The sequence below is a fragment of the Rattus norvegicus genome, chromosome 1 (genome assembly GCF_021556685.1).
Source record: "Rattus norvegicus strain SHRSP/BbbUtx chromosome 1, alternate assembly SHRSP_T2T, whole genome shotgun sequence".
In the NCBI taxonomy this organism is placed as follows: domain Eukaryota; kingdom Metazoa; phylum Chordata; class Mammalia; order Rodentia; family Muridae; genus Rattus; species Rattus norvegicus.
In genome coordinates this window covers 36,072,773-36,097,264 of record NC_141534.1, presented here as the reverse complement: position 1 = coordinate 36,097,264, position 24,492 = coordinate 36,072,773, and the positions used below count along the sequence as shown (strand labels likewise).

The following is a 24,492-nucleotide window of genomic DNA, read 5'->3' as shown; positions in this document are numbered from 1 at the left end:
GTCTTTGATTGTTGTGAGTCCTCCATGAGCATCCACAGGGAACTCACAGTGAAGATGGAATAGGAGACACAGGACCCAGCAGATACTTGGAACTGCATAGCTCTGAAACCATCATGTTATACAATACCCTCACTTATCCCCAAGTTGCATGAATCAGGATGGACATACATTCACAGATGACAAATAGCTTCTGTTTTGTATAATATTGATAAGGATGGTGCAGCTGCAATGGCCTTGAAATCACAGGTGTGGGTTTTTCTTTCTTACCAGAAAAGAGGGCATATTATTCTCTCTTAGACAGAATATTACAAGTTGAATAATGACACCTATTTCAAAGTCTAAACTATGTTTCATGTCCCCTCTGGAAAATGATGTACTACCCACACACAATGCTTTGTCAACAATAAAGTCTGCCATTCATAAACAGCTCAATTTGGCATTTGCCAGAGACCTTGAAATATGCACAGGGATGTCAATAATCTACTTCCATAAGTAGATCAATTATATTTTAATATATAAAGGGTTGGTCAATTATTTTTCCTGGGGGTTGAGCCTTTCTCGAAAGTCTTACTAATGAATTAGACGCAAGTTTTAGGAGCTGCTCCCTGCAGTTATAGTAACTTCAAAATAAAACATATTTTCTCCCCCAAATCATCCAGTGAGTGAGGTTGAGATCATGACTTGAGCTACCAAGAATTAGTTGGAAAGACAAGTCTGAAGGCATGTCACTGTCCAGAACTAATTTCAGCTCTCTCTCTCTCTCTCTCTCTCTCTCTCTCTCTCTCTCTCTCTCTCTCTCTCTCTCTGTGTGTGTGTGTGTGTGTGTGTGTGTGTGTGTGTGTGTGTAAAACCCTCTTTACAGGTAAGTCCGGGCACTTACATCATCAAAGTCAGCAATGATCTCATTCAGGAGCCGCAGGCACTCCAAGCCTTCCTTGTTCACATCTGACTCTGTGTAGAACTCCTTGAAGTCCGGAATGGAGGCAAACATGACACAGACACAGTCGTAGGACTGGTGGTACAGCTCCTGTGCAGAAAAAGGGAGGATTGAGCACTTGGTGACCTTCATACAAAAGCCCTTTCGGGTATGTGGTCTTGTGGAGATCGAGATGTTCCACTCTCCACCAGTTGTTCTCCACCAGAGGCTCAGTGTTGCCTCCACTCAAGGCTGTCCATCCATTTTAATGGAACCTTCTTCATGCTTCCTGGAAGATGCTATTAACACATACCCCACTGACCTGTAATTATCCCAGTCCTGAGCCCTTCAATAGCTGCCATTGAGACAGAAAAACTTTTAAAATGCTGATACAAGTTCTCTTAGCCACTAGCTAATAGTAGGAGTGTGTGTGTGAAACCTGTCCTCTTTACCTCAGACAGTTTTCATCTATCAGAGGCTGAGTTAGGACAAAGTGCCCTTTAGGCAACTGAAGGGAAGTAAAATCTATTCCTCAAAGAACAGTATTGCATTATAATAGTGTGTTACAGCCCCATCCTTTGGATGTAAGTCTGCGTTTTCTATTTTATTGGCTCTTGCAAGGAAGTGATTCCTTTAATTGTAGCAGAGAGAATGAATGAATCTCCCTACTCCAGGCCACTTATCCACGTGGCATGAAACCCTGACTGAATTTGCTTGGAATATCTTTTTACTTCAAGTAGAGAAAGACTCCTAGTCCATTTTTTATACAGACAATAAAATCGCAGCATCCTGCACATGTAATTTCAATTGTATAGTGACATCTTCATCTTCAGTGTCTTCAGAAAGAAAGGGCTATGGGTGGACTCATCCCAGGTGTGGAGGGCCTATCCATAGCACAGGCAGAGCAGCGTGGTCTCACTGTGTTTGCAGTGCAGCTTGGGAAGGGATGACTTTGCTAGGAAGTGTGAGGAAAGTTTGTTTAAATCAGATGGATAGCTTCTGAGTGGAGTGGAACAGCACTACAGGGGCTGATCCTGTCCATGTGCCTGGCAGAGAAAAGGTGCAACTCTCTAAGAACACACTTAGTGAGCTCTGCTCCCCCAGAACTCAGGCCCATCCTTTGGCAGGGTGCATCCTTAAACAGTACTGTAACTCCAGGTTTGAGTGCCCCGTAGAGGGACTAGTTTTTACCTCCATAATAAACACTTCATGGCATGACGCCCAAAGGAAATCATAACAGCTTCAAGGCAAAGCAGATCACGCCAAGCTCCCACTCCCGGTAGCTCTCATCTTAGAGTGCTTTCAGCTACTGTCTCCAAATTGGCAGGCGCTGCAAGAACAATAGCATCAAGGATCTTCTTTCTTCTCTGCATCTAGTGTGGTTGAGATGGCCCGCAGCATCTCTTTACAAAGCTGTTCTGTGAAGTGAACTTCATTTCCTTTGTAGACAACTTGAAGCACAGGAGACTGCCAAGGTCATGTTCCAAGAATGCTGGCTAGAGCTCAGCAAGCAGGGTATCAGCAAAGAGAGAACAACTGGGAGCCCATCTTGGTTGATACCATTTAATAAGAGTGGTAAAAGATGCACTGATTCTCATCTTACGGACAAGAGTACATGTATCCCCATCCACAATTGGCATTGGCATTAGTTAGTGGTCCCCTGGGAATAAAGTATAGATGGGATAATAGCCATCACATACTAAATGCCCATTTTGTGATAGGATGGCCACTTCTATGCACATGATACTTTCACTAAGACACATGACTACCTAAGGATAAGGAAACCGAGGCACAGAGCAATTGCATTAGTCCTCTAAAGATGTAATTACTCAGGTCAATCATAAAGGCTAGATTGATACTTTACATCTATCAGATGATTGTAGGGTGGCTATGCTCTTTGCAACCAGGCACTTACTACTGTGGATCCTGTGACTTCATATTTATCTTTCCAGCTGGAATCTTGAAGCTGTCTGGGAGTGGGACAAGATGGGACATATGATTGTACTGAAATAGTTTTGGTCTGCATGTCATCTCTTATTGTGGTTCTCAGATGAGACTGTATAAGAAAATCAGCTATGGGTTTCTAAGAATGTGAGTATCTGGGCCTCATTACTGAGCAAATGAGTTTCAATCTTAAGGTTGGGCTCTGAGCATCCACATCACTTTGCAAAGCTTAGGGGAATGTTCTGCTGTGTGGCCCTGATTAACAGCTGGGGTCAGGAGAAAGTGGAACTCAGAGGAGTTGAGGTACCCAATAAGGCTTTCAGTTGGCTTGAGGGATGAATTAGGTCCAACCCCTGCATTCGTGGCAGACCATACACACGAGTAGAGCCCTTGAATGGATACTGTTCATCCTTTGCTCTGAAAAAGCAGACATTTGGAATCATTAGAGAAATGTCAGGGGGTAAGCAGAGACACTGTACCTCTGGTTCTGAGATTCAGGACTCCTAGATGACTATACCTGAAACCAAGAGAACTCCAATGGTTCCCAAATTCCTTCGCACCGATGAAACCTGAAGGCTTGGAAGCATGATCTGAACTCATGAACAGCCCTCTGCTTTTGCAGTGGGCATGGAGTCAGAGTAGACCATGTTCTGACTGATGGGTGTCCTAAGCTTGGGCACACTCCAGAGGATCTGGGGACTGGATGGAGACAGGAAGATAACTCTTGAGAAGATCCCACAGTGGGAATAAATGACTCACACAACTCTCACAGAGCATCACTAAACTCAGATGCATACACATATGATAACTATGAAATGCCAGGACTGGAAATATTGTCACCAAGAAATCACTTTTGTGTCCTTCATTTCTGTTAATTTGTAAATGCACCAAGCTCTCCCTTGATGCTGAACTAAAGCCTGAGGTAACCTTAAGGGTCTTCTTGTCACTCAGGGTAATTCAAAGTCCTTTCATCAATAATTAAATGTTCAGTCCAAAGAGTGATCAAAACTCTGGTGCCTGTTGACCTGTGTGTTCTAGAAAGTGTTTAGAGTTGTGCGGATGGTTTCTCTTCCAGACTTAAGCTACTTCAACAGGGTCTCTGGTTTTACTCACGACTCTGCTAATCTTTCTATAGATTGCTTAGCACAATGATCCAAAACTGTCAGATAATACTAATTTGTCCAGGGGCTCATGTAATTACCATCTCCTGAGAGTACAGTGCAAACCAATCTGTCCCTCTCCTAGATAAGGAATGCTGTGGGCATTGGGCTGGCAGTCCTTGAAGGGCTCTCTTTGTAGAGCATATCTGCAGAGTGTCTGCTGATCAAGCCTTGGTTCCCTGAAGTATGCCACCTGGCTAAATGCACACACATAGTCCCCTTCACCTGGGGCCTCAGAAAAGAATCAGCTAGATGACAAATGCAGTCTTCTCATCTAATGATGAGGGTAGGCTCTGGTCTTTGTTTAAGGCCTACAAAGAGAAGAGGACTGTGGTGAGGACCAACCCCTAGGTTCCCATTAGGGGCTCACTATGGACAGGACAGATTGTGGGATGGCCAGTTTTGAGAGGAGGGACAAGGGTGTGCCTATGAGACTGGATTTGGAGCAATGCAGTCCATGCCAGGCTCTGAGCAGAGGCACAGTGAATGATAGTCATCAAAACAAAAGCTTCAGTAAATTGTTACAGTGATTAAAGAATTCTTGAGTCCTAGTTATGACGGGAGGTTAATTCTGCTTCATACAATGGGATACAACAGGAAAAGACACAGTGGAGGACCTTCATTGATACAGGTGACAATAAGCCATGCCATTTTACTAGGAATTTTTTTCCAGAAAATTACTGTGTAGTGAAGGATGACCAAAGCACCAGCATTTGCCCTCAAAGGCAACCATGCCCCACAGAGGAATAAGAAGCTGCTTCCCTGGTCTCAGTCGTACATGGTGGATGAAGGGACCGTGTGTGATATTCTGTGAAATGCCTGCCTCCCTTTGACTTAGTACTAAGCATCCCATGACCGATCTATCAAGCACAACTGCAGAGAAAGTCATCCTTTCCATCCTTTATAGATGGTGAGACCAAGGCTCAGATGTGGGAAGTTCCCGGATGAAGGCTGCAGAAGTAGATAACATTGAGATTAAAATGTGAAGCTGTGCTGCCCAGCTGCAGGCTCCTTCCCTGCTCCTCTCTTACTCTCTGATTACTGCAGAGACAGTGCTGTCAACTTGACTGGGTTGAGAAAGTAACACAGCATCCTCTGGCTGTCCCTGCAATGAGGCTTTCAGAGATGATTAGACCACAAGGGCTCTGACCTAATAGAGAGATCATTCTGTTATAGCTAAAAGGTAGGAATATGAGGAGGCAGGGCCATTGGAGGAAGTATGCCATTTGGAACAAATTTGTCTTCTTGGGGATATGGTATGTTCTGTCTCTGTCTACTTTCCTTCTTTCCCGGCACTACGGTGGACCGAACCCTTTAAAACCATGAACTTTAACTAGCTCTCTTGTATTTTACCAATGTTGACACAAAAGGAACAAATGTTATTGGAGGAGAGAAACTGTGTTTGGGTCCTTGTCCCCTTCCTACCCACTCTTCCAGGTCTGTCTTCTCTTCCATCCCTCCATGCAGGCTGCAGCCTTCTTCCCTGTCATGTACTGCTTCTATCTCTCAGCTAGTTTCTAGTACTTTCTTTTCAGTCAGGGATCCCTTCTTTACAGTGGATTCCCCAGAGCCGGAAAGCCACTCTCCGGATATGTGTTAACAGACTGCGGCCCCCAAGAGCAACCAGGAGTGGCCATTCTGTCCTGTCCATTTCTGTACTTAGGACAGCCTCAGCTGACTCTCATGGCAGGAGCAGCAGAAGCAGGCTGCACACAGGAATCGAATGGACAGGAGTAGCAAGATGGCCAGTGGGAAATAACACCTGCAGATACGAGTCTGGTTTATAGAAATCATGGTGGATGGAAAGAACCAGCCCAAAGGTTGTCCTCTGACCTTCACATGGACACATGACACATGCAAATATTCACTCACGCAAAAACACACAACAACAAACAAACAAAACCCAGAAACTGCTAGAGGTATAAGAGACTCCTGTACCATTAATAAAAATGATTTCTTAGTATGTCCAGTGATTTCATTACTTGTGGTAAGCAACAGAGAGGTTTCTGAGAAAAATGCTTAGGTCAGAAAATACAGATGACAGGAGGAACACAGGCTTTGACAGGTTTGCTACACCCTGTGCCTTGAGACTTTTCAGCTGCCCCACAGGCTTCTTTTCAATTCTTTACATCAAATTTTATTTTATTTGTAAATTGTAAGTTAATTTTACTGATGATACATTTCTACCTACAAATGTGATACATTAAGCATCATTAAACCCACAGCAAAGTCAACAAAAATTACTATACCCAGGGGAACCAAACCGTAAGCAAAGAGCAGTGGATGCAAATGCGAATGCTTGTTCCTATTCTCCATTCTCAGCATGAGTGCGAGCTGCTGCAAGACTCTTAACAGGAGGATGCTTGGCAGCCTGTTCTGCCAGGTTGAGCTGATCTGGTGGAAAGTTCATCTGTTAGTTTCCTCTGCTGCCTTCATATTCTCTCCCAACCCCAGCACAAATCTCTAGTGGAGGAGACTGCTTAGCCAGCTCTGAAAGCACAGGGTGTCGTTAGCAGTGCTAACCCCACGTTTTAAATTATGTGCAATTAGAGATCTGTCTGCTTTCTCTTGCTGCTCAGCAATATTAAGGAAAAAGTAAACACCAGAACACTCTATTGCCCAAGCCATTTTCATATTTCAACGACAGTCGCAACACTGCTAAGTATCCTCAGACATCCATTTTTTTTCTCCATCCAAGACGGGCAGACACAGGTCTGTGTGTGCTTATATGAAAAGCTTTTAAGTTCATGGTCTCACACATTATCTCACTGTCTTTGAAATTCCAAGACCTTGAAAGTTCCCTAAGGAATCTGACAATAGGGAAATGTTGACCTGTGGACTTCTGGTTTATTTTGGCTTCCTGACTTGGACCCTATCACACGTGTGCTGGTATGGACGTGTCCTCCATGGATGGGGACAAGAGGCCATTAGAGGATTTTGTGTGGGAATGGGGAATCTCTTAACTCACATTCAGAACTTGACATGATTAAGGAAGAATTTTTAAATTGCATTTCTGTTTGCACACTTGTGTGCCTATGTATACCACACCGTGAGTATGTGGAGGTCAGAGGAGAGGGTCAACTAGTGGAGTTTTTCTCTTTCCACCATGTGGGCCCTAGGGATTGAAGTCCAGTCATCAGGATTGGTGGCAAATGCCTTAACCCACAAGTCACCCCACCGGCCCAGAAGAATTCTTAATAACAAGTTATTTTTTCCTTAGATAATAGAAGGTCTTGTATAGTCCTTTTCTTATTCAAGGCTGCTCTTGAATTTGTTATGCAGATGAAGATGGTTTTCAACTTCGGATCACCGCCTCCCTCCCCCACCCCCTGCCCACCTCCACCTCCTGTATGCTGAGATCTCAGGCAAGCACCAACACATCTGCTTTGTGAACTCAAGAGGCAAGCAGCACAGCTCTGTCTCAGTGTTCCCAGTGTCTCTATGAATAGTCAATACCCCCTTGAAATGGGAAATATGAGGCTAACTGTGGACGTACAGTGTAAAGTGCCACAGTATGGTAGCACCCTCCAGAGACCTTCAGCCTCCAAGCCCACTGTGACCCCGCCCAGACCCACCCTGCCCCTCTGACCTCATTTTTCAGGCTCCTGGCCAGGAAGTGTTCAGCCACGTGTGCAGGAAGCACGTTCTCCAGCAGCACTCGATTTAGGTTCTCCATGGTTTCTATCTCCTCCCGCTCTTTTTTGAACTTGTTCTTCCACAAGAAGTCTAACCTACAGTAATATTCACTCTGTTACAAGAGGACACAGAGGTGAAGAGACAATAGGCAACTTGTCCTGGCAGAGTGGAGGTCATCAAAGAGAAAACACAACAAGAGAACAGAGTAGCACATAGAACGGTCTCCCTCCCTGCTGAGCCCCATGGCCCATCCAGATATCTGACACTTGCTGTATAATACAATGAAGAAACCCAACAGCAGGGAACTGGGGACTTTGGCGGCTTACAAGTTAAGATGATTAGAAGCCCCCTCTAGATTTCCAATAGTCAGCTTAGGGGTTCTGGTGGCTAACAAATGAAAATGGTTGTAAGCTCCCTTCCAGATCACCACAAGACAGCTTAAATTATTTTTTGAAGTAGCACAGTAGCATGAGAATGATTAAGGAATAAGAAGTTCAGGACACTTCCTAGACAAGGATTTGTATCACATAAGTAACACTTTAAAGGGTGGCAATTTGTCCTTAGAATTTGAAAAGAAGTCCCTGCTACCACAATTATGTATTTTTTTATTATAAAGTATGGATGTCTTTCACTTAGCCTTGCACTGTGTATTAAGAATGCCAATATATTGTAGATGAGAGTGTATGTTGATATTATTGAGTTAGAAATGGGGCCGTTAAAACACACACATGTGTGTATTATAATCCAATATAAAATATGTGGACCAGCTACTCACTGACAAAGGCCGTCTTTGGCCTTGCTATCATTTTGTGTCTCCTGTGATACCAGTATCTTTGAGTGAAACCTTCTGTCAAAGATGGGCTTCATGAAAAGGACGACTTTTAGCTACTGACACATAAATGCAAAGGAAAGCAAAACTAAGTATTTGCTGTTGTATTGGCTTGATTAATTATAAAAATTACAGTGCAAATTGTAATAATGTATGTATACACATACACATATTGTGCCAGCAGGCATGCAATGCACACTTCTTATGCACAAGTATGAATTCTAAAATAATAAATTCACACTTCAGCCCGAGAGAACAATGATCATTCATTAATTAGTTTGATTCCAACTATACATGATGGATGAAGAAGCATTTCCTTCCTTAGTGAAACATTTATTTTCACCTCGTACAGTGAGGCATTTTAAACTATTCAACGCTTTAAATTCAAAGTCATACTTCCCACACACTATGTGAATGGAAATTGTGTATTTTACTGACTGGAAAATCATTATCTTTTTAGAGTTTAGGGCAAAGGGGCAGTGTAGTTGGTTTAAACTAGAATAGAAGAAGCAGGCCATGGTGGGATAGCAAAAAGACACAGGTGAGAATCCAAAGTCAGGCACAAGTGGAAGAACACCCTAAGAGCCAGCTCAGGCCCCAAGACTCCTGCATGGAAGTTCAAGGTTGTGATGAGGTGCTCAGCTAGCAAGGGGCTGCTCAGGCATTCCTCAGGCACCACAGGAAAATAGTCTCCTATTAGAATTAAATCTGTAATTTGGAAACAGTTTGCATGGAAGTGACAGTTTGTGTGCTGGCTGGTTTTGTGTGTCAACTTGACACAAACTAGAGTTATTACAGAGAAAGGAGCCTCTCTTGAGGAAATGCCTCCATGAGATCGAGCTGTAAGTGATCAAGGGTGGGAGGGCCCATCATGGGTGGTGCCATCCTGGGCTGGTAGTCTTGGGTTCTATAAGAGAGCAAGCTGAGCAAGCCAGGGGAAGCAAGCCAGTAAGTAACATCCCTCCATGGCCTCTGCATCAGCTCCTGCTTCCTGCCCTGTGTGAGTTCCTGTCCTGACTTCCTTTGGTGATGAACAGCAATGTGGAAGTGTAAGCTGAATAAACCCTTTAGCTTCCAACTTGCTTCTTGGTCATGATGTTTTGTGCAGGAATAGAAACCCTGACTAAGTCGGTTTGTTTGATTATCGATTTCTGTATCTACAAATTGTGTATCTCTCTATCACCTATCTTGTACCCTCACCTACATACCTTCTTGCTATGGTTTGAGTATGATTTACATGAATCCCTGAAAGGCCTAAGTATTGAAAATTTGATCTTCAGTGTGATGATGGTGACATGGAACCTGTAAAACAAGAGGGACAGTTTGATGGGAGACCCTTTAGTTATTGGAGGTATTTCCTTGGAAGGGACTGTGAGATTTGGAAGACTATCTAGTTTTCTGTTTTGTAATATAATCTTTCTTACCCATATATCTGCAGTACAATGTGATATATCCGAGATGGCCTTCATTACAGCTGACATGGTGGCAGGGCCTTGCTCTTAAATGTCTAAAACTTTGAATATGTGATAAACTTCTTGTCCTTATAAATGTAGCATGCTTATCATCCACCAATCTATCAGTCTATTAACCTATCTTATCTATATAATCATCCACCCATCCATCCATCTATCACATCTCTAGCTCTTTTTGTATGTTAATTATATAATCTAACTATATCACCAACCAATCATTTATATCTATTTATGTATCTATCAACTCTCTAGCACCTATAACATCCATCTCTCCATTGTATCACTTTTTCAAACCATGAAAACCACTTTAGATCCTCTCTCCTATGTATAAGCAGTGTTCATAAGAGAAACTCATGTTGAAATATTTAAAAGGAAAACAAGAGTGTCCATCTCAAACCAGTTGTAATGAATTAAACAGTTTCCCAAAAGGCAGTTCCAAACCCTGACTCCTGATAAGCATTACTGTGGTCTTACTTGGACATAGAGTTAGTGTTGATATATTGATGGAGTTCTGGAGATGACCTCATCTTGGAGTTAGGTTGGACTCTAAATCCAATGATTGTTGTCTATGTAAAATAACATGGGAATAGAGAGGGAGATCTGATGCAGAGACACGGGGCTGGCCATGTGACACACCCGGCAGACAGTGACTATGTGGCCTAGGTGACTGTGAGGATGGAAGAAGAGATAAAGAGAAGAGCTAGAGCATTGTTTGTCACCCTGAGGAGAACAGTAGTTGTTCCACCCAGCGTCCCAGAGCCATAGGTTTGCTTTGTACTGTTCCTCAGATCATCACCATCTCTCAGACTGTGTCAGGCAGGGGTGTGTGTCAAGAGTGTCTGTGACTCTCAGTGCAGTCACACTCATCATAGTCTCAAGCTTCATGCTTTGCCTATTTCCAAAACTCACCCAAGCAACCATAGAGCTTCCTATTAGTCTGCATGGACAAAATCAGGAGTCATGGGGCTGCTGAGCCTGACTTAGATGACTTTTGTTCCCAGATGCCCCAACAGAATGACACCTCACATGGAGCACAGTCTTGATATTCAGCATGCTGCAGTTTAAACTAGAGAAAGCATAGCCTTCTTCCATATTCTAAATAAAACCTTTAGTGGGCAAATTAGACTCATAAACTAGATTTTTAATACAGATGTTACTGTACATCTGTACAAAATATTGGATAATTTTATTAGTTGTGTCTGTGCCTACATATGTGTACTCTGTGTGTGCCTAGTGTTTATGAAAACTAGAAGAGGGCACTGTATCTCCGGGAACCAGATGTATGGATGACTGTGAGCCACTATATATTTGCTGGAAACTGAACCTGAATCTCTTGTGATACCAGCAAGTATTCTTTACTCTTGAGCACACTTTCTATCCTGGTCTATGCTTTTCTTAAGCATATACAACTAGAATGATCTTTAGGCTGTCAATTTGCTCCTTCAAGAGGAGGTGGTCATGGGGAAAGGAGACCATACAAATGTAGCTTGCAAGGATGCCTACACATCTATGTAATAAACCAGCTAGGATATAGTCACTCCAGGGCCCTGGATGCCACAGCCCTTGGAAACCTCCTATATGTAGAGGAGGCTGTAACTTATTTGTGATTTAGGAAGGGAGAGGAGGCATGGTTTCTCTTATTCCAGAAGACTCTTCTGTAATGAATTGGCATTCCTGTGATGATTCTAGATTGAAGCTCAGGCTCCTGGCCCACCATGGTGTTTCCTATGTGCCTCATACAGATTTGTGATTCACAGCCAAAGGTTGCATAAGTGACTGCAAAGTATCGTTCTATTCCTTTGGGAAGCAACACCTTGTCCAGGTGTCTAGGTGTGGAGAGTATCTATCATTAGGTTAAATAGCAAAAAGAAAAAAAATTGATTCCTTTAAAGACTCCTTAACACTATTATGCCAGTGGTTGACCATAATACTGAACACTTACTTATTTGCTTTAATTCTATTACAGAGTAATGAATAAACTGTCAGTCGTTGGCCTTGACCACAATTACATAGTAGTATTGAATGTTGGCCATCGCTATTGCTATTAAAAAGAGGGGTTGTGTGGGATTCAGTTTAACTTAAGCGCCTTAAAATACTCTATGATGGGAGGTGAACTGAGTGGTTATTATTACAAAAGAGACTTCGGACATGGCATCAATGGCATGGCACAGAGAAGCAGGCAACTCACGGGTGGTTGCTATTTCCTGAAGAATGACTACTGGAGGCATCGTTGCACAAGGAAGCTCAGTTCTTTTCTGTGTAACTTGTTGGGTACCCTAGGAAGCATAGGGGTCTGATTGCACCATGAGTGAGAGCAGCAAGCTTGTCAGTAGTGAGAAACAAGCAACAAATGATCAAGTCACAGAAGAAGCAGAAAGGGAATGAGCCAAAATGTGGACAGGCTGTTATGACAGCAAGCCAGAGAATGCAGAATGGGAGAAACACAGACACTGAGACAAGATGAAAAATGCACACAGAATTTGGGGTGTGGCTAACTTAGCCTGGGTACTGCCTCACTGCCAGCTCCCAGGAAGCATCAGACTTTGTGGTGTCATTGTAGGGGAGTGTTCCAGATGTGGGATGCTAGCCAACTAAACAGACTTCCCAACTGTGCAGTTGTTAATAGCTACCTAGCAGGAAGACTGGAAGCTAGACTGAAATTCATAAGCCTGTAGGCTTTTGCCATGAGTTTATTTAATAATGTACCCACACTGAAGCATTGGTGCTTTTTAGCCCAAATCATCCACTTGGCTTCACACTGCCAATATCATATGCTTTAAACCAGATGCTGGGGACAGAGCTGCCTGGCTTCAGATAAGTCTTATTGTCACTAGTGGCTGGTTTTGTGCACAGGCAGAAGCATGGTAATCCTTAATTTCCACTATTCATAGCCTCCCCTGGGATACCAAGAGAAGACAGCGGCCCTAAGAATGAACAATTTGCATTACAAAATACAATTTTTTAGCAGAGAACAATATTTTGAGAAATGGTTGCAAATGAAACAAAACTACCAACTTTCAGAAGTAGTGTGCCATATACTCCGCGAGACCCATGCCATGGTAGTTCCCCATAGTTCAGCTGTTTGCCAACTATAACACATTTGTAGTTTAAGATTTAATAGGAAATTAATTGATTCATATCTGTATCTGAAGTTTGTTCAGAACTTGTTCTGAAGTTTGCCCCTGTGGCAAAACCAACTTTTGCCTTCATATCTGGCACACACCCTGGTTGCCTACTTTTCTCTTAAGTGTTTAGAAGATTATGACTCTTAAACATTGTTTTTTTTAGCACAAGCATGTCGACAATGCAGATCTGCACTGCAGGAGATGAGAGAAAGTACTCCTTACCTGTCTGCCCAGAACCAGCAGCGTGATGAAGAATATGGAGAGTGACACGGAGCCCATGGTCTTCAGGTCTTTCCAAATGCCTGGTCTATTGAAAACACAAACCAACAGGCAGACAGCCAGATGGACAGACAGACCACAGCAGCACACAACATGCATACAAGACTTAGAATCCTAGGAGTGAAAACTTCTGAATCCCCAGTCCACTTCCAGATTTCATCCCAGCCAAGGACACATTTCAAATATACCACAAACCCACATGTGCATAAAAACCAGCAAATAATTAAGTCCACATATTGATGACACAGTAAATAAAAATAGGTGCAAATTAGCACAGACCTTTACTTTGCACTGAGCTCTAACAGGTATTGCAGGAGAGGTGTGCACAATACTAATCCATTCTATTAAGGCCAGTGGGCTCGCGATGGTTTCTTTGATGCTTTCATTATTGCTCTCAGAAAGATAGTATTTTTTAAATTATTAACTGTATGAGGTATAGAAACGAAATAAGGAAGTTAGTTTCTACAAGGGTCTCCCACTTGTGACAGGTGCAGTTTCATATGCTGATGCACACTCTAGCTGATGCACGTTCTTAACACATTATGTTAAGAACATTACAGAGGCAGGAATCCCATTAACTGCTGATCAGCCTTCAGATTCAGGTGACCACTGTCAGTATGTTGCTGAGCTGGGCTGGGTCTTCCTGTCTTCCTACAGCAGGCATGGCAGTGACTCAGCACATCTGCACTTATGCAAGGAGTCCTCTACTGCAATCCTTGGCAATATTCTACATTTCCTGGCAAGCATCCATCCCACATTCGAGCATAAGGAAGTTCTGAAAAATACTGGGCAATTTGCTCAGACACTGTCCCAAGAACAACATGGTGGCAGGCAATCACTTTCTTTATTATTTATCCTGCTTTGTGAGTTTCTGTTTTCCCCACTGAAGGTTCAAGGGCAAGCGGAATACTAAGATTTGATGTAATTCAATGGGTTCTGAAGTAAGGGCACCTGGACTTGAATTGTGAGCTGAGGGACTTTTTAGAAGTCCTTTCGATTGTCACCACCCTCATCTGTGAAAAGGGATGTCCATGCCAATGGATACTGCCTCAGATTTTACACACCTGGCACATAGACTGGCCCACAGCACTCTCATGATAAATGGTGATTGCAGTATTAAGTGCCAGATGACATCACATATTTATACAGCCAGCACATATACTCAGCACACTCTCCCCACATGGCCCTGGTGATTGTAGTATTGAGTGTATGGTGGCAGTAGAAGGAAATGGCTGGAAAACTGGAAAATAGGGACATCAGTAAATTTCGCAGAAAGGAAAGTGTGAAGAGTAAGAAAGGGCAGATCCTAGTAGCTTAAGCTCTGCAGCCCCAGAACCCTGCAGAAAGATGGGGACATGTTTGTGCTCTTCCAAGCACACCTATGGTGCTCCTCCCTCTGCATCACACCTGCTGAGCCCATTATGAGGCTGAGCTCATCCACCATGAGGAGGTCTCTATTTCTCCAAGAATTACTAGAAGGGTGCAGGGCTCCTTTTCTATTTCATTGGCACCAATTTTTATGACATGGAATCCTTCTTAGCCTCAGGCAAATGTGTCTAATGGCACAGTTTAAATGTGGATGGAAAGCAGATACCTAATAACTATGATGGCGTCAGTGAATGTTAACCTCATTTCTTTCCTCTACATTAACCATACAGACACTATGATGGGTGGGTAGAGAGAGCAGCATCACACAGCTGTCATCCCTGGAAGGTGCAGGTTGAACTTCTGCATGCTCCTGTCACCTAACTTTAGTAAGCCAAGGGACAGAAATGGAAACTGCATTCCCTCTTCTCCCTGAGCACCAGTCAAACTAAGAATAAAAAGCTAAGCATTCAGGTAAGAGTTTTGTGGTAGTTTTTCAGTGATACAAAATAGAGTTAATTCTCTTTTGATTGTCAGGTAAGAGATCAACAGCCTCAAATACACAGAGACAAGGAGTCAGAGGCAGGGTCCTCTAATGGATTCAGAACCTGGTTAGTTTCCTATTTCACACACAGAAAGGGCACATAATCAAGCCAGTGGAGGGGTTCGGAGTCCCACCTGCCTTTCATATCTTCCAAATTACTGAAGACAGCAGTGAACTGGAAGTGGAATATCTGGAAAGAAGTCAAGGCAAGGCTGTCCTTGTTGATCTTGGAGGTGACAAACTACAGACCACAATAAATTTTACAAAAAGCAGTTTACCCAGAGAGCCTGAGGGACATTGCTGACCAGTAAGTGGAAGCCCTTTTCTGCTATGAAATTCAAGAAGAACGGAATTTTCTCAAAATGTTCTCTCAAAATCATCTTTAATTGAGTAAGCAAAATGAACTGCCAACGGCGACTGTTGGCTCTCCTCATGAGAGAACCTCTGCGGACAAATGATGCTGGGACCACTGAAATCCGAAATCACATAGAGATCCATTCTTGGGTTACTCTGCTGGTCGAGAGTGTGTAGATGGGGTGGGCAGGAAGGGCGTAGAGAAAATAGAGTCCCAGATATACTCCCAACAGTTCAGGCCTCTGCTTCGCTCACTCTGTCAGTTTTCTGTTACAACTGCAGCCCAGGCACCATCACTGAGCAGCTCCAAACTACGGAAATGCATTCTTGCAGAGTTCTGGAGGCTCTGACTAGGAAGCCAAGGTGACCTTTGAGACTGAGGCTCTTCTTCATCTCTTCCCAGCTTCTGGCAGCCACCTTGGATTTGGTGATGTATGTTGTCACCCAAGGGTCTGAATACATCATCACTGGGTGACCTCAAGCACTTGTGTGTCTCTCTCTTCACATGTGATCTTAGAGGACTACAGTCATTCTGGGCTAGAGGCCACCTTCCTCTTGTTTGATCTCATTCTAATTTAATTTTATCTGTGGCTGTGTTGTTTCCTCATAAGCTCACATTATGAGGTCCTTGAAATTAAAATTTCATTGTATTTTTTGGGGGGCAGTGTCATAATTTGAATCATTGAATGGGTTCAGCTATTTATATAAAATGATAGTTCAAACTCAACTCATTGTTTCTCTCTCTCTCTTTCACACACACACACACACACACACACACACACACACACACACACACACCCCATGAAGATAAAGCTTTTTTGATTTATTCTAGTTTGGTGGCAGGGTGTTGGGTAGCAACATTACTGAATTGTGAAGCCAGAAGATACAGCCAGTATAACTGGAAACATTTATAACAGTGATTTCTAATGGATCGGTGATGTGTGCTTTCTTTCTATCCATAAGTAGACTTGTAAGTACTTTATACTCATAAGTACTAAGCCCACACATGTCTGATATCATATACTATATGCAGCTATATGACCATTTACTTGAAACTGCTAATTAGCAATCATTCTGATCCTCAGAACTCAGGAATCCAAATGAACAAAATCCCCTGAAAAATGCGGTGAGAGACATGAAGGAATCCTTTAGTGAACCAGTCTCTATCCTGAAAGCAAACTGCTTTGATGAGGTATGTAGGAAACTCTCATTACTCTGGGGAGAAAATGTAATCTGGGTATATGGACATACACATTATTTCACAGATGTAAGAGATGCTGCCTCCATATTCAGAGAAAAACGCCCTTGCTGAAGAGTGAAGCTGCACCTGGATGTTGTACTGAAAACAGAGGTTGGAGTTAGAGGGACGATTAAGGGTTAACATGACAGGGACTAGAAGCTGCTAAGAGAAGGGATATAGCTGTGGGGTGTGTGAACACAGCTGACTATGTACTTCTACCCAAAATCCCTGATGACATACGTAAGACATTCCTGTCTTTATATTCTAGCTTCTAATGCAGCTAATTGTAACAGATTAAATTGTAAAGCTGGTTCTAGCTAGAAGTTCCTGCTTATGAGGCCACCCCATAGACAAGGATCGGAGGCAACCAAGAAAGACTGTAGCTACATCTTGGTGTTAACTCTCTGACATGGTCCAGCAATGAGTTAATCTTGTATGTATGAGAACAAAGGGAGCTGGTACAATTGGCAGCACTTGAGACACCTATAACGTTGGAGGGTTGTGACACTAGTCACATGATGGCAGATAGTCAATAGTCAAGGAAACCGCTAACAGCACAAATCAGAGGTGGACAGACCCAGGCTTCAGCCACCCTTATCTGGGTGGGTATCAAATGCATAGACCAAGGAGTTCAATGGTTCTTCCTCTCTTGGAAATTCTTGAACTCTGGGAAGTTCCTCTCACTTTCCCTCAATTTCTCATTTTTCTGTAATTCTACTTAATAAAGGTTATTTCCACTGCAGAAGAGTCCTTGTCTTTGATTTTCATTCATTTGAGACACAAACTCAGAGCCACTTGTCTAAGGTTGATCTTTGTGACCTTTGAGGGACATCAGAAGCTTGGCTCAAGCACAGCTGGACTGAGAAAGGTTACACTGAGAAACTACTTAGCATCATTACTTCAAAAACTTCATATCTGGGAGGCTAGAGAGATGGCTCAGCAGTCAAGAGCATGTACTGCTCTTGTAGAGGACCTAGGTACAGTTCCTGGCTCCCACACAGCAGCTCAGAAGGATATTTCTGACACCTTCTTCTGGCCTCCACAGGTACTAGGTTCATACACAGAACATACATATATGCAAGCGAACTACTCATGCACATAAGAATAAATAATATGTCATTTTAAAACATTTTCTTAGATGACATAATCTATTTAAAAAATACCTGTAAGGAACCCAATTTCTGTTGTTCTATGAACTACACACAAGCTGAGATAGTGTATTCTCAGGTCATTGTGTCTGGGATAACTCAGAGGTCTTCTCCCTAGGTCCTTAATCAGGAGCCTATGGCTCATAAAGAAGAGGCCAGTGGGCCAGGGGTGTAGCTCAGTGGTAGAGAGTTTAGCAACTACAAGGTCCTACATTTCTGTCCAGCAACACACACTCATGTGCACACACACACACACACACACACGCACACACACACACACACACACACACACACACACACACACACACACACACACATGAAGCAGCAACAGCAAAGAGATAATGCTTCTGCCCATCACCTACCCACATAGCATTCAGGGTTCCCAGCTGACTTATCAGTTGGCATTTAGTCTATTGGCTCTCTCTTTCCTATACCATTGCATTAGGACATACCTATTGGGCTTTGGTAACAAAAGGCTTTTGAATTCTCAGGAAGCTTCAATGCCAAAGTAGGCAAAAACAACAGCTTTGCACATTGAAGTCATGAGGGCAACACTCTGTTTACTGCCCCTTGCTCTGTACCGGCCATGAAGCAAATGACAGTGTCAGAAGTCAACACTACCCAGAACCAAATGCAGCCCAGAAAACATGCTGGACTCAAATGAAAAAAGAGACAACCTGTGCCCTGTTGGAGCACCTTCATGTCATCTAGATGTAAGGAATGAGGAACTGGAAGATGCATGTGATAGTCCTTTACAGTGCTGGACAACTGTCTCAGGGACAGTTACCTGTACCCTGTACCCTGGTTACGTATGACTGAGACTGCCCCTTTTGGAGGCTATTCCTCATCCTGAGTCACACAGTGACTTTACCTAGGTGTGCCAATGGTCAGTAGAAGGCATAATGACAATGGTTTGTCTAGGGCTGCAGCATTCCCTATGAGTGATGACAAGTCCCTAATGTTTTCTAGAGGTCAGGTGGCTCAAGACTTGAGAACCTTTCAGGGTGACAAAAATATTATGCCACTACCAACTGGACCAAGGTAATAAGACATGCTTGGAGAGGTCAAAAGGGATAAAAACTTGACTGGGGAGGCACTGGCAGTGCATAGTTCTAGAGATAATGATACACCCCAACCAGTGCAGTTCTAGGTTCTCTGTGTAGAGACTAGATGCTAAGTGGAAGGCAGATGTATGCAATGAGGATCTGATGCCATGGGCTGTGCATGAACTCAGCATCCAATCTGAAGAGTGGACCCTCACAATTCTATTCTGTAGACTATGTGGGAACAAACTTGGTTCCCTATCATTCACTCAAAACAAGGGTGAAAATAGAATGTTTTTCCAGGTCAGTCCAAACCTAGATGTGCTCTGCTTCAAGTGGGAAAAGATGGCTTCATCCTACAGAAGGAAGGTGTGGCAGTTTGGACAGCTAGGATTTCCTCCCTATACTGTTGGTGGAGGGCATTAGACAGCACAGCATATGTTCCTTACCTTTGGAAGAAGATGGAGAAATAGGCAAGACTGGGGAGGTTGAGATATCAAATTTCAAAGTAATTTAAAACAATTGCAAAATTAACTTGGCCATATTATGAGAGAATGGATAATTAGAATATGTTCTAATGAAAAGAAAGATGACTTCAAATAGATTGTAGGTGTTTGGAACACCCACCACTATCTACAGAGGAGGCAGATGTGTGGGTCTCCCTGCTTCTTCTGAACTATGAAGTCCTCAATTCTTTCTCTTGACTGCCACTAGCTCACAAAACATATCACAGTTTGACATCTTGTAGACACTGAGGTTCTCAGGAGATGGAGAAAAGAAGAGGGAAACAGAGACATTCCACCTGGAGGGTCTAGACTCTTGTCTCTTAGTGATGCTTGCTGCTTTGAGCCCCTACACCAGTATCTGGGAGAAGGAGCTGATGCTAAAGTTGGGAAGGTGAACCTACTAAGGATCACAGTCCAAACTTATGGAAGATGCTAAGCTATGGATGTGTCTGCTGATTATGCATTCATCTGCTGTGCCACCCTTAAAGCATTTATTTTACTCCACTCTGTTCACTACAGTGGCTGAGTCTATAGAACTCCCTCATAGCTCCTCTCTTGGAACTCCTCATCCTTTATGCCTCTTCAAAAATAAAGAGACACATCTGGCCTTCCAGTGGGGTTACCTAGTACCTGGTGCACATCACATGAGATGATAACCTTTGCATCTTGAGACTTGTTAATCTTCAAGAGAAGATGCTCATAAGAAATCCATTGTTACTTTGTAGATTTTGCAGTCAGCCTTCATCATGGGAGGTACAGAGGCAAAAGTACTTCCCTCAGCTGTCAGTGCCCTGATGTCGTCTTGAAGAATAAACACTTAATGGCCCAGCAGCACTGGCTAAGAATTGTGGGAGAAAGTGCCCAGGGTCTTGTTTAGGAATTAGTATGGCTACATCCTTGCAGACAATATGCAAGGCTGTTGAACAATCTCAGAGATATGGGAATAACTCCTCCACATTCCAAACACATACTTCACCATGAGGTGAGACAGAAGAGGCACATGTTGCTGGGATGACAGTGAACAGTCACAAATGGACTGTGAACAGCGTGCTCACCCCATGTAGTCTTATTTTCCTTCTGAAACATCTTGCTGCATTCATGAATTGGTAATGACACCTTTGATGTCATTTTATGAATTATTTAATGATCTGAAGCTTCTCTATTGCAGACTTCTGCTTTCTTTGGTAGCTTTCTTGGAAAAAGAGAACTCAGAAGAAAAGGGGAAGACTCCATCAATTTGGGCTGTCTCATACAGACCTTGGCTTCCCACTGTACTTACCATGTTCAATGTCAAATTTGGCTTAGGAGAGGCTACTTACCAAGCCATGAAAAACCATGCTGCCTAGCCACATACCATGCAAAGTGCATTCATTTGTTGGCACTGTCTTGAAATAGAGATGGCTTTTCTCCATGCTCTCTTGAGTGACCTGACTTTGAGGAGCTGAAGAGGCAAGAAATAGCCAGGGGTGGGGGGGGACTTCATTATTACTAGTGTTTGTAGGCTTTATATTGTTTGGAATGCATCTTGATTGTATTTCATTTATTCATTACTAAGAACAGGCCAGGCATTGTTGTAGGCACAACAGCCTTCTTTGGTCTGTTTTGCTTGATTTGAGAGAATTTAAGCTCTGAACACTCTCTATCTCTGTTTCCCTCTCCCTTCCCCTGTGTGTGTATGTGTGTGTACATGTGTGTGTGTGTGTGTATGCACGCACACATGCATGAGAGAGAGAGAGAGAGAGAGAGAGAGAGAGAGAGAGAGAAATAAATCAAAATCTATGCTCATTTATTGAGGATGAAAATATCAACCTTTATTTTCAGGATGGAAACATGCCAGGAGATACTCTGTTTTTTTGGCATACCCTCAGAGTGAAGGCTGGAATGGGAGTGAGACCCATGAAAACACTCAAGAATCCTGAAGAACAAACCCAGAAGCCTGGTTGGAGGGGAAGGATGCTGTTCTCATAGCCAAGCTGTGATATCAAGTCAGTGTGCACAAGCAAATGTGGAATGAGTATGGGATGAGGATATGATGTCTAAGATTGGATTAGAAAGAGACACAGCCAGGGGGACTGCAGCAGCACACTGGCTCCTGCAGAAGGCCTGCCTTGGCTACTCATCTCTTAGCCAGTTCCCTCCTGGAAGGGCATTTCGTGTTCTGGGATTTGAAGATGTTCACTCTCCAGGCAGCAGGACTGGACAGCATTCTGGACACACACACACACACACACACACACACACACACACACACACACACACACACGGGAAGGGAGAGGGAAAGGGAGACAGAGACAGAGACAGTCTTTAGAGCTTTCATTCTCTCAAATCAGGCACCAATAACTGTCCTGTCCTGTCCTGTCCTGTCCTGTCCTGTCCTGTCCTGTCTTTTCCTGTCCTATCCTACCAGTGTTTATAAACTCAGGCAAGTGTGGGGAAGTATTTACCATCCAGATATAGCTTTAGAAGCTCAGGATACAGAGAACCATGAATGTTGGGGTGAATTAGAGATGTTGGAATGACACTGAACTACTCTTGGGGCTTTTCATTTGGGGTTCCTTTAGGTTGGTGTTAGAGGACATTGTTAAGCTGTTCTGTTGTATGTTTCTAACACTTTTCCTTCAGCAGAGCAGTATATTTGGGGGTGAAATAGGTTCCCCAGATCCTATAGGTATCTGCCAAAGAAGGGCCAGCTCCTTCTGAAGGAGATTCCAGGTTGGGTAGTAGACAAAGCCCCTGAAGAGGGTGAAGTCACTGGAACTCCAAAGCAAGTCTTGAGTAGGGCAAAGACTTAGCATAAGTACCTAGCAACCAGCATGTCACTGCCCGGCCTCTTTGAGATTGTTTCTCTTCATGGGCTTATTCCATGCCCAGGAACAATAATGTTCCCTTCAGAAGCTTTATAATCTGATTCCCCCTTTGCTTCAAATGTATAATGTATCTCAGCACTTTAAATTTAATAGAGGAAAATTTAATAGGCCCACCAGCTGTATGCAAAAATCATCAATGCTGCATTTATTTAGGAAAGTGATGCAGGCTCACTGAATATGGTAGAGAAATAATAAAGCATGCTTCGCTGGGGACTTTAAGAATTTATAGGAAAATTAACTTCTGGTTTCATTCTCATCTTGGCTAAGGAATAATAACATTCTGTTAATACACTTATGCATTTCTGCAACTTTATGCCCTCAGCTTGATTGCAGATTATCGGGTTTCACAGCATGGAGAAGGGTGAGGATAAATGAGGTGATGAGGATGGCTGTCGCCACATTTCTGAGAGCATGGGATGGATAAGACATATCTGGTGAGGTGGCCACGTTGTGCATGTGGAGATGTGGCTACCCATTATCAACAGCACCATCTTTCTGGGTCAACACTTTTATGCATATATTTGAGGACTCTCTGTATTAAAAAAAAGTTTCAGAGTAGAAATAACTGGAAATAGCTCAGTGATAGAGTATTTGCTGGGAATGTACAAGGCCTGGTTTAGTCTTAAAAAAAGGAGGGAATGATATGGGGGAAAATGCAAAGAATTCATAGAAAATTCCTGATGTGTATGTAAACCAGTGTTTGCTTGGGACATCTTGCTATTGAGATGTAAAATGGATAATGTGATAATTAAAATGTTCTCGCTCAAGTTTAGAAGCTTCTGGAAGCAAATTGATAACAGAAAAAAAATTCCCAAGCACAACTTCATCCACCGATAGATGCTTGCGTGGGATAATAGCAATAAGATCCTTCTGATAGAATATTTTTCTACATCTGGTCCTGAGGCTGGAAAAATCAACAGGATTGTGTTTGTCTTGGGGCTAACATTTTTCACAGTCAAAAACGTTTCTAGGTTTGACCTTTTTCCTCTACACAGTGATATTTAGGGAAATTCTACAAAGAATCTTTACACCATAACTTGTGAAAATAACAATTTATTTTCTTTGGTACTTTTTCTTCTGAGCCAGATGATATTTTGCCTTCAAATATCTCTCCTGGGGAGATCTGGTGACTTCTGGGTACATGTTTGGTTGCTCTGAGCTGCTATGGAATGATTGTGACTGGTGTGCAGAGAAATGGAGACACTCAAATGTTTCTAAACACCCCGTAATATATATATATATATATATATATATATATATATATATATATATATATATATATGTATGTATATATATATATATAGTGCAGCAGAGAACAGCTCAGGGCAAAATATTAATAGGGCCATGTCAGGGCCCTCCAGAATCCTGCTAAGCTGGGCATGATGCTACTTATCAGTTCTGTTGTGCTAGCCACTGGAAGTGTGAGCACCATTTTAGCTCAGGAGCTCAAGTGTAGCCTGGACAGAGAGAGATAGGGAAGGAGGAGGAACAGGATGGGGTGGAAAAGGAAAGAAGTTTCCTATTATACAAATCCTCTCTCTAAAGTACACCATGCTCTCTACATGCATTTCTGAAGACATAGTCTATGTCATCAACAATTAAAAACTCACCATCTTGAGCCATCATTTCAAAGAAACTATCACTGCAATGACTGACAACAGAAACTTTGATACTTTTCACTGACTGTAGGATCAAAACTGCCATAGATGAGGTAAGGATATCCAGATACAGAGGGTGTCCACTCACCTCTGAAACAGGACCTGGCTGTACGCATCCAGAACATGGGCATGGGTGTGGAGTAGAATGGTGTTGTAGCCCACGAGTGCCACCATCATGATTAACATTTTTAACTCATAGTTCACCCTCAGGAAAACGGAGCAGGAGATCAAGCCCAGGATGCAGCTGTATATGAAGTACTGGGCCAGGAAAAGAAGATGGAAAGACAATCAATGGAAACCCTAACCGGTTAAATGTGGGGACACCATTTATAAGTATGGTCAACATGAAAGTTGGATGAGGAGGGTGGGTGCCTGAGTGTGCTTGATTTGTGAGAAACATGGAATG

At 42.9% G+C, this 24,492-nt stretch overlaps 1 protein-coding gene across 3 annotated transcripts in view; it reads right to left on the bottom strand.

Annotated features, from left to right (window-relative positions):
- Positions 1 to 24,492, bottom strand: part of Adcy2 (adenylate cyclase 2) — a 446,582-nt gene that overhangs the window by 38,275 nt on the left and 383,815 nt on the right. The window contains exons 18-21 of one of the 3 annotated variants that reach the window (XR_015642825.1): positions 24,175 to 24,344; positions 13,305 to 13,389; positions 7,610 to 7,751; positions 881 to 1,027 (exon numbers count right to left, since the gene is read on the bottom strand). Coding sequence is in view for 2 of the 3 variants with exons in the window: in NM_031007.3 (NP_112269.2) it covers positions 881 to 1,027; positions 7,610 to 7,768; positions 13,305 to 13,389; positions 24,175 to 24,344 (561 nt within the window). In the remaining variant the exon portion in view is untranslated. 3 annotated transcript variants of the gene reach the window in all.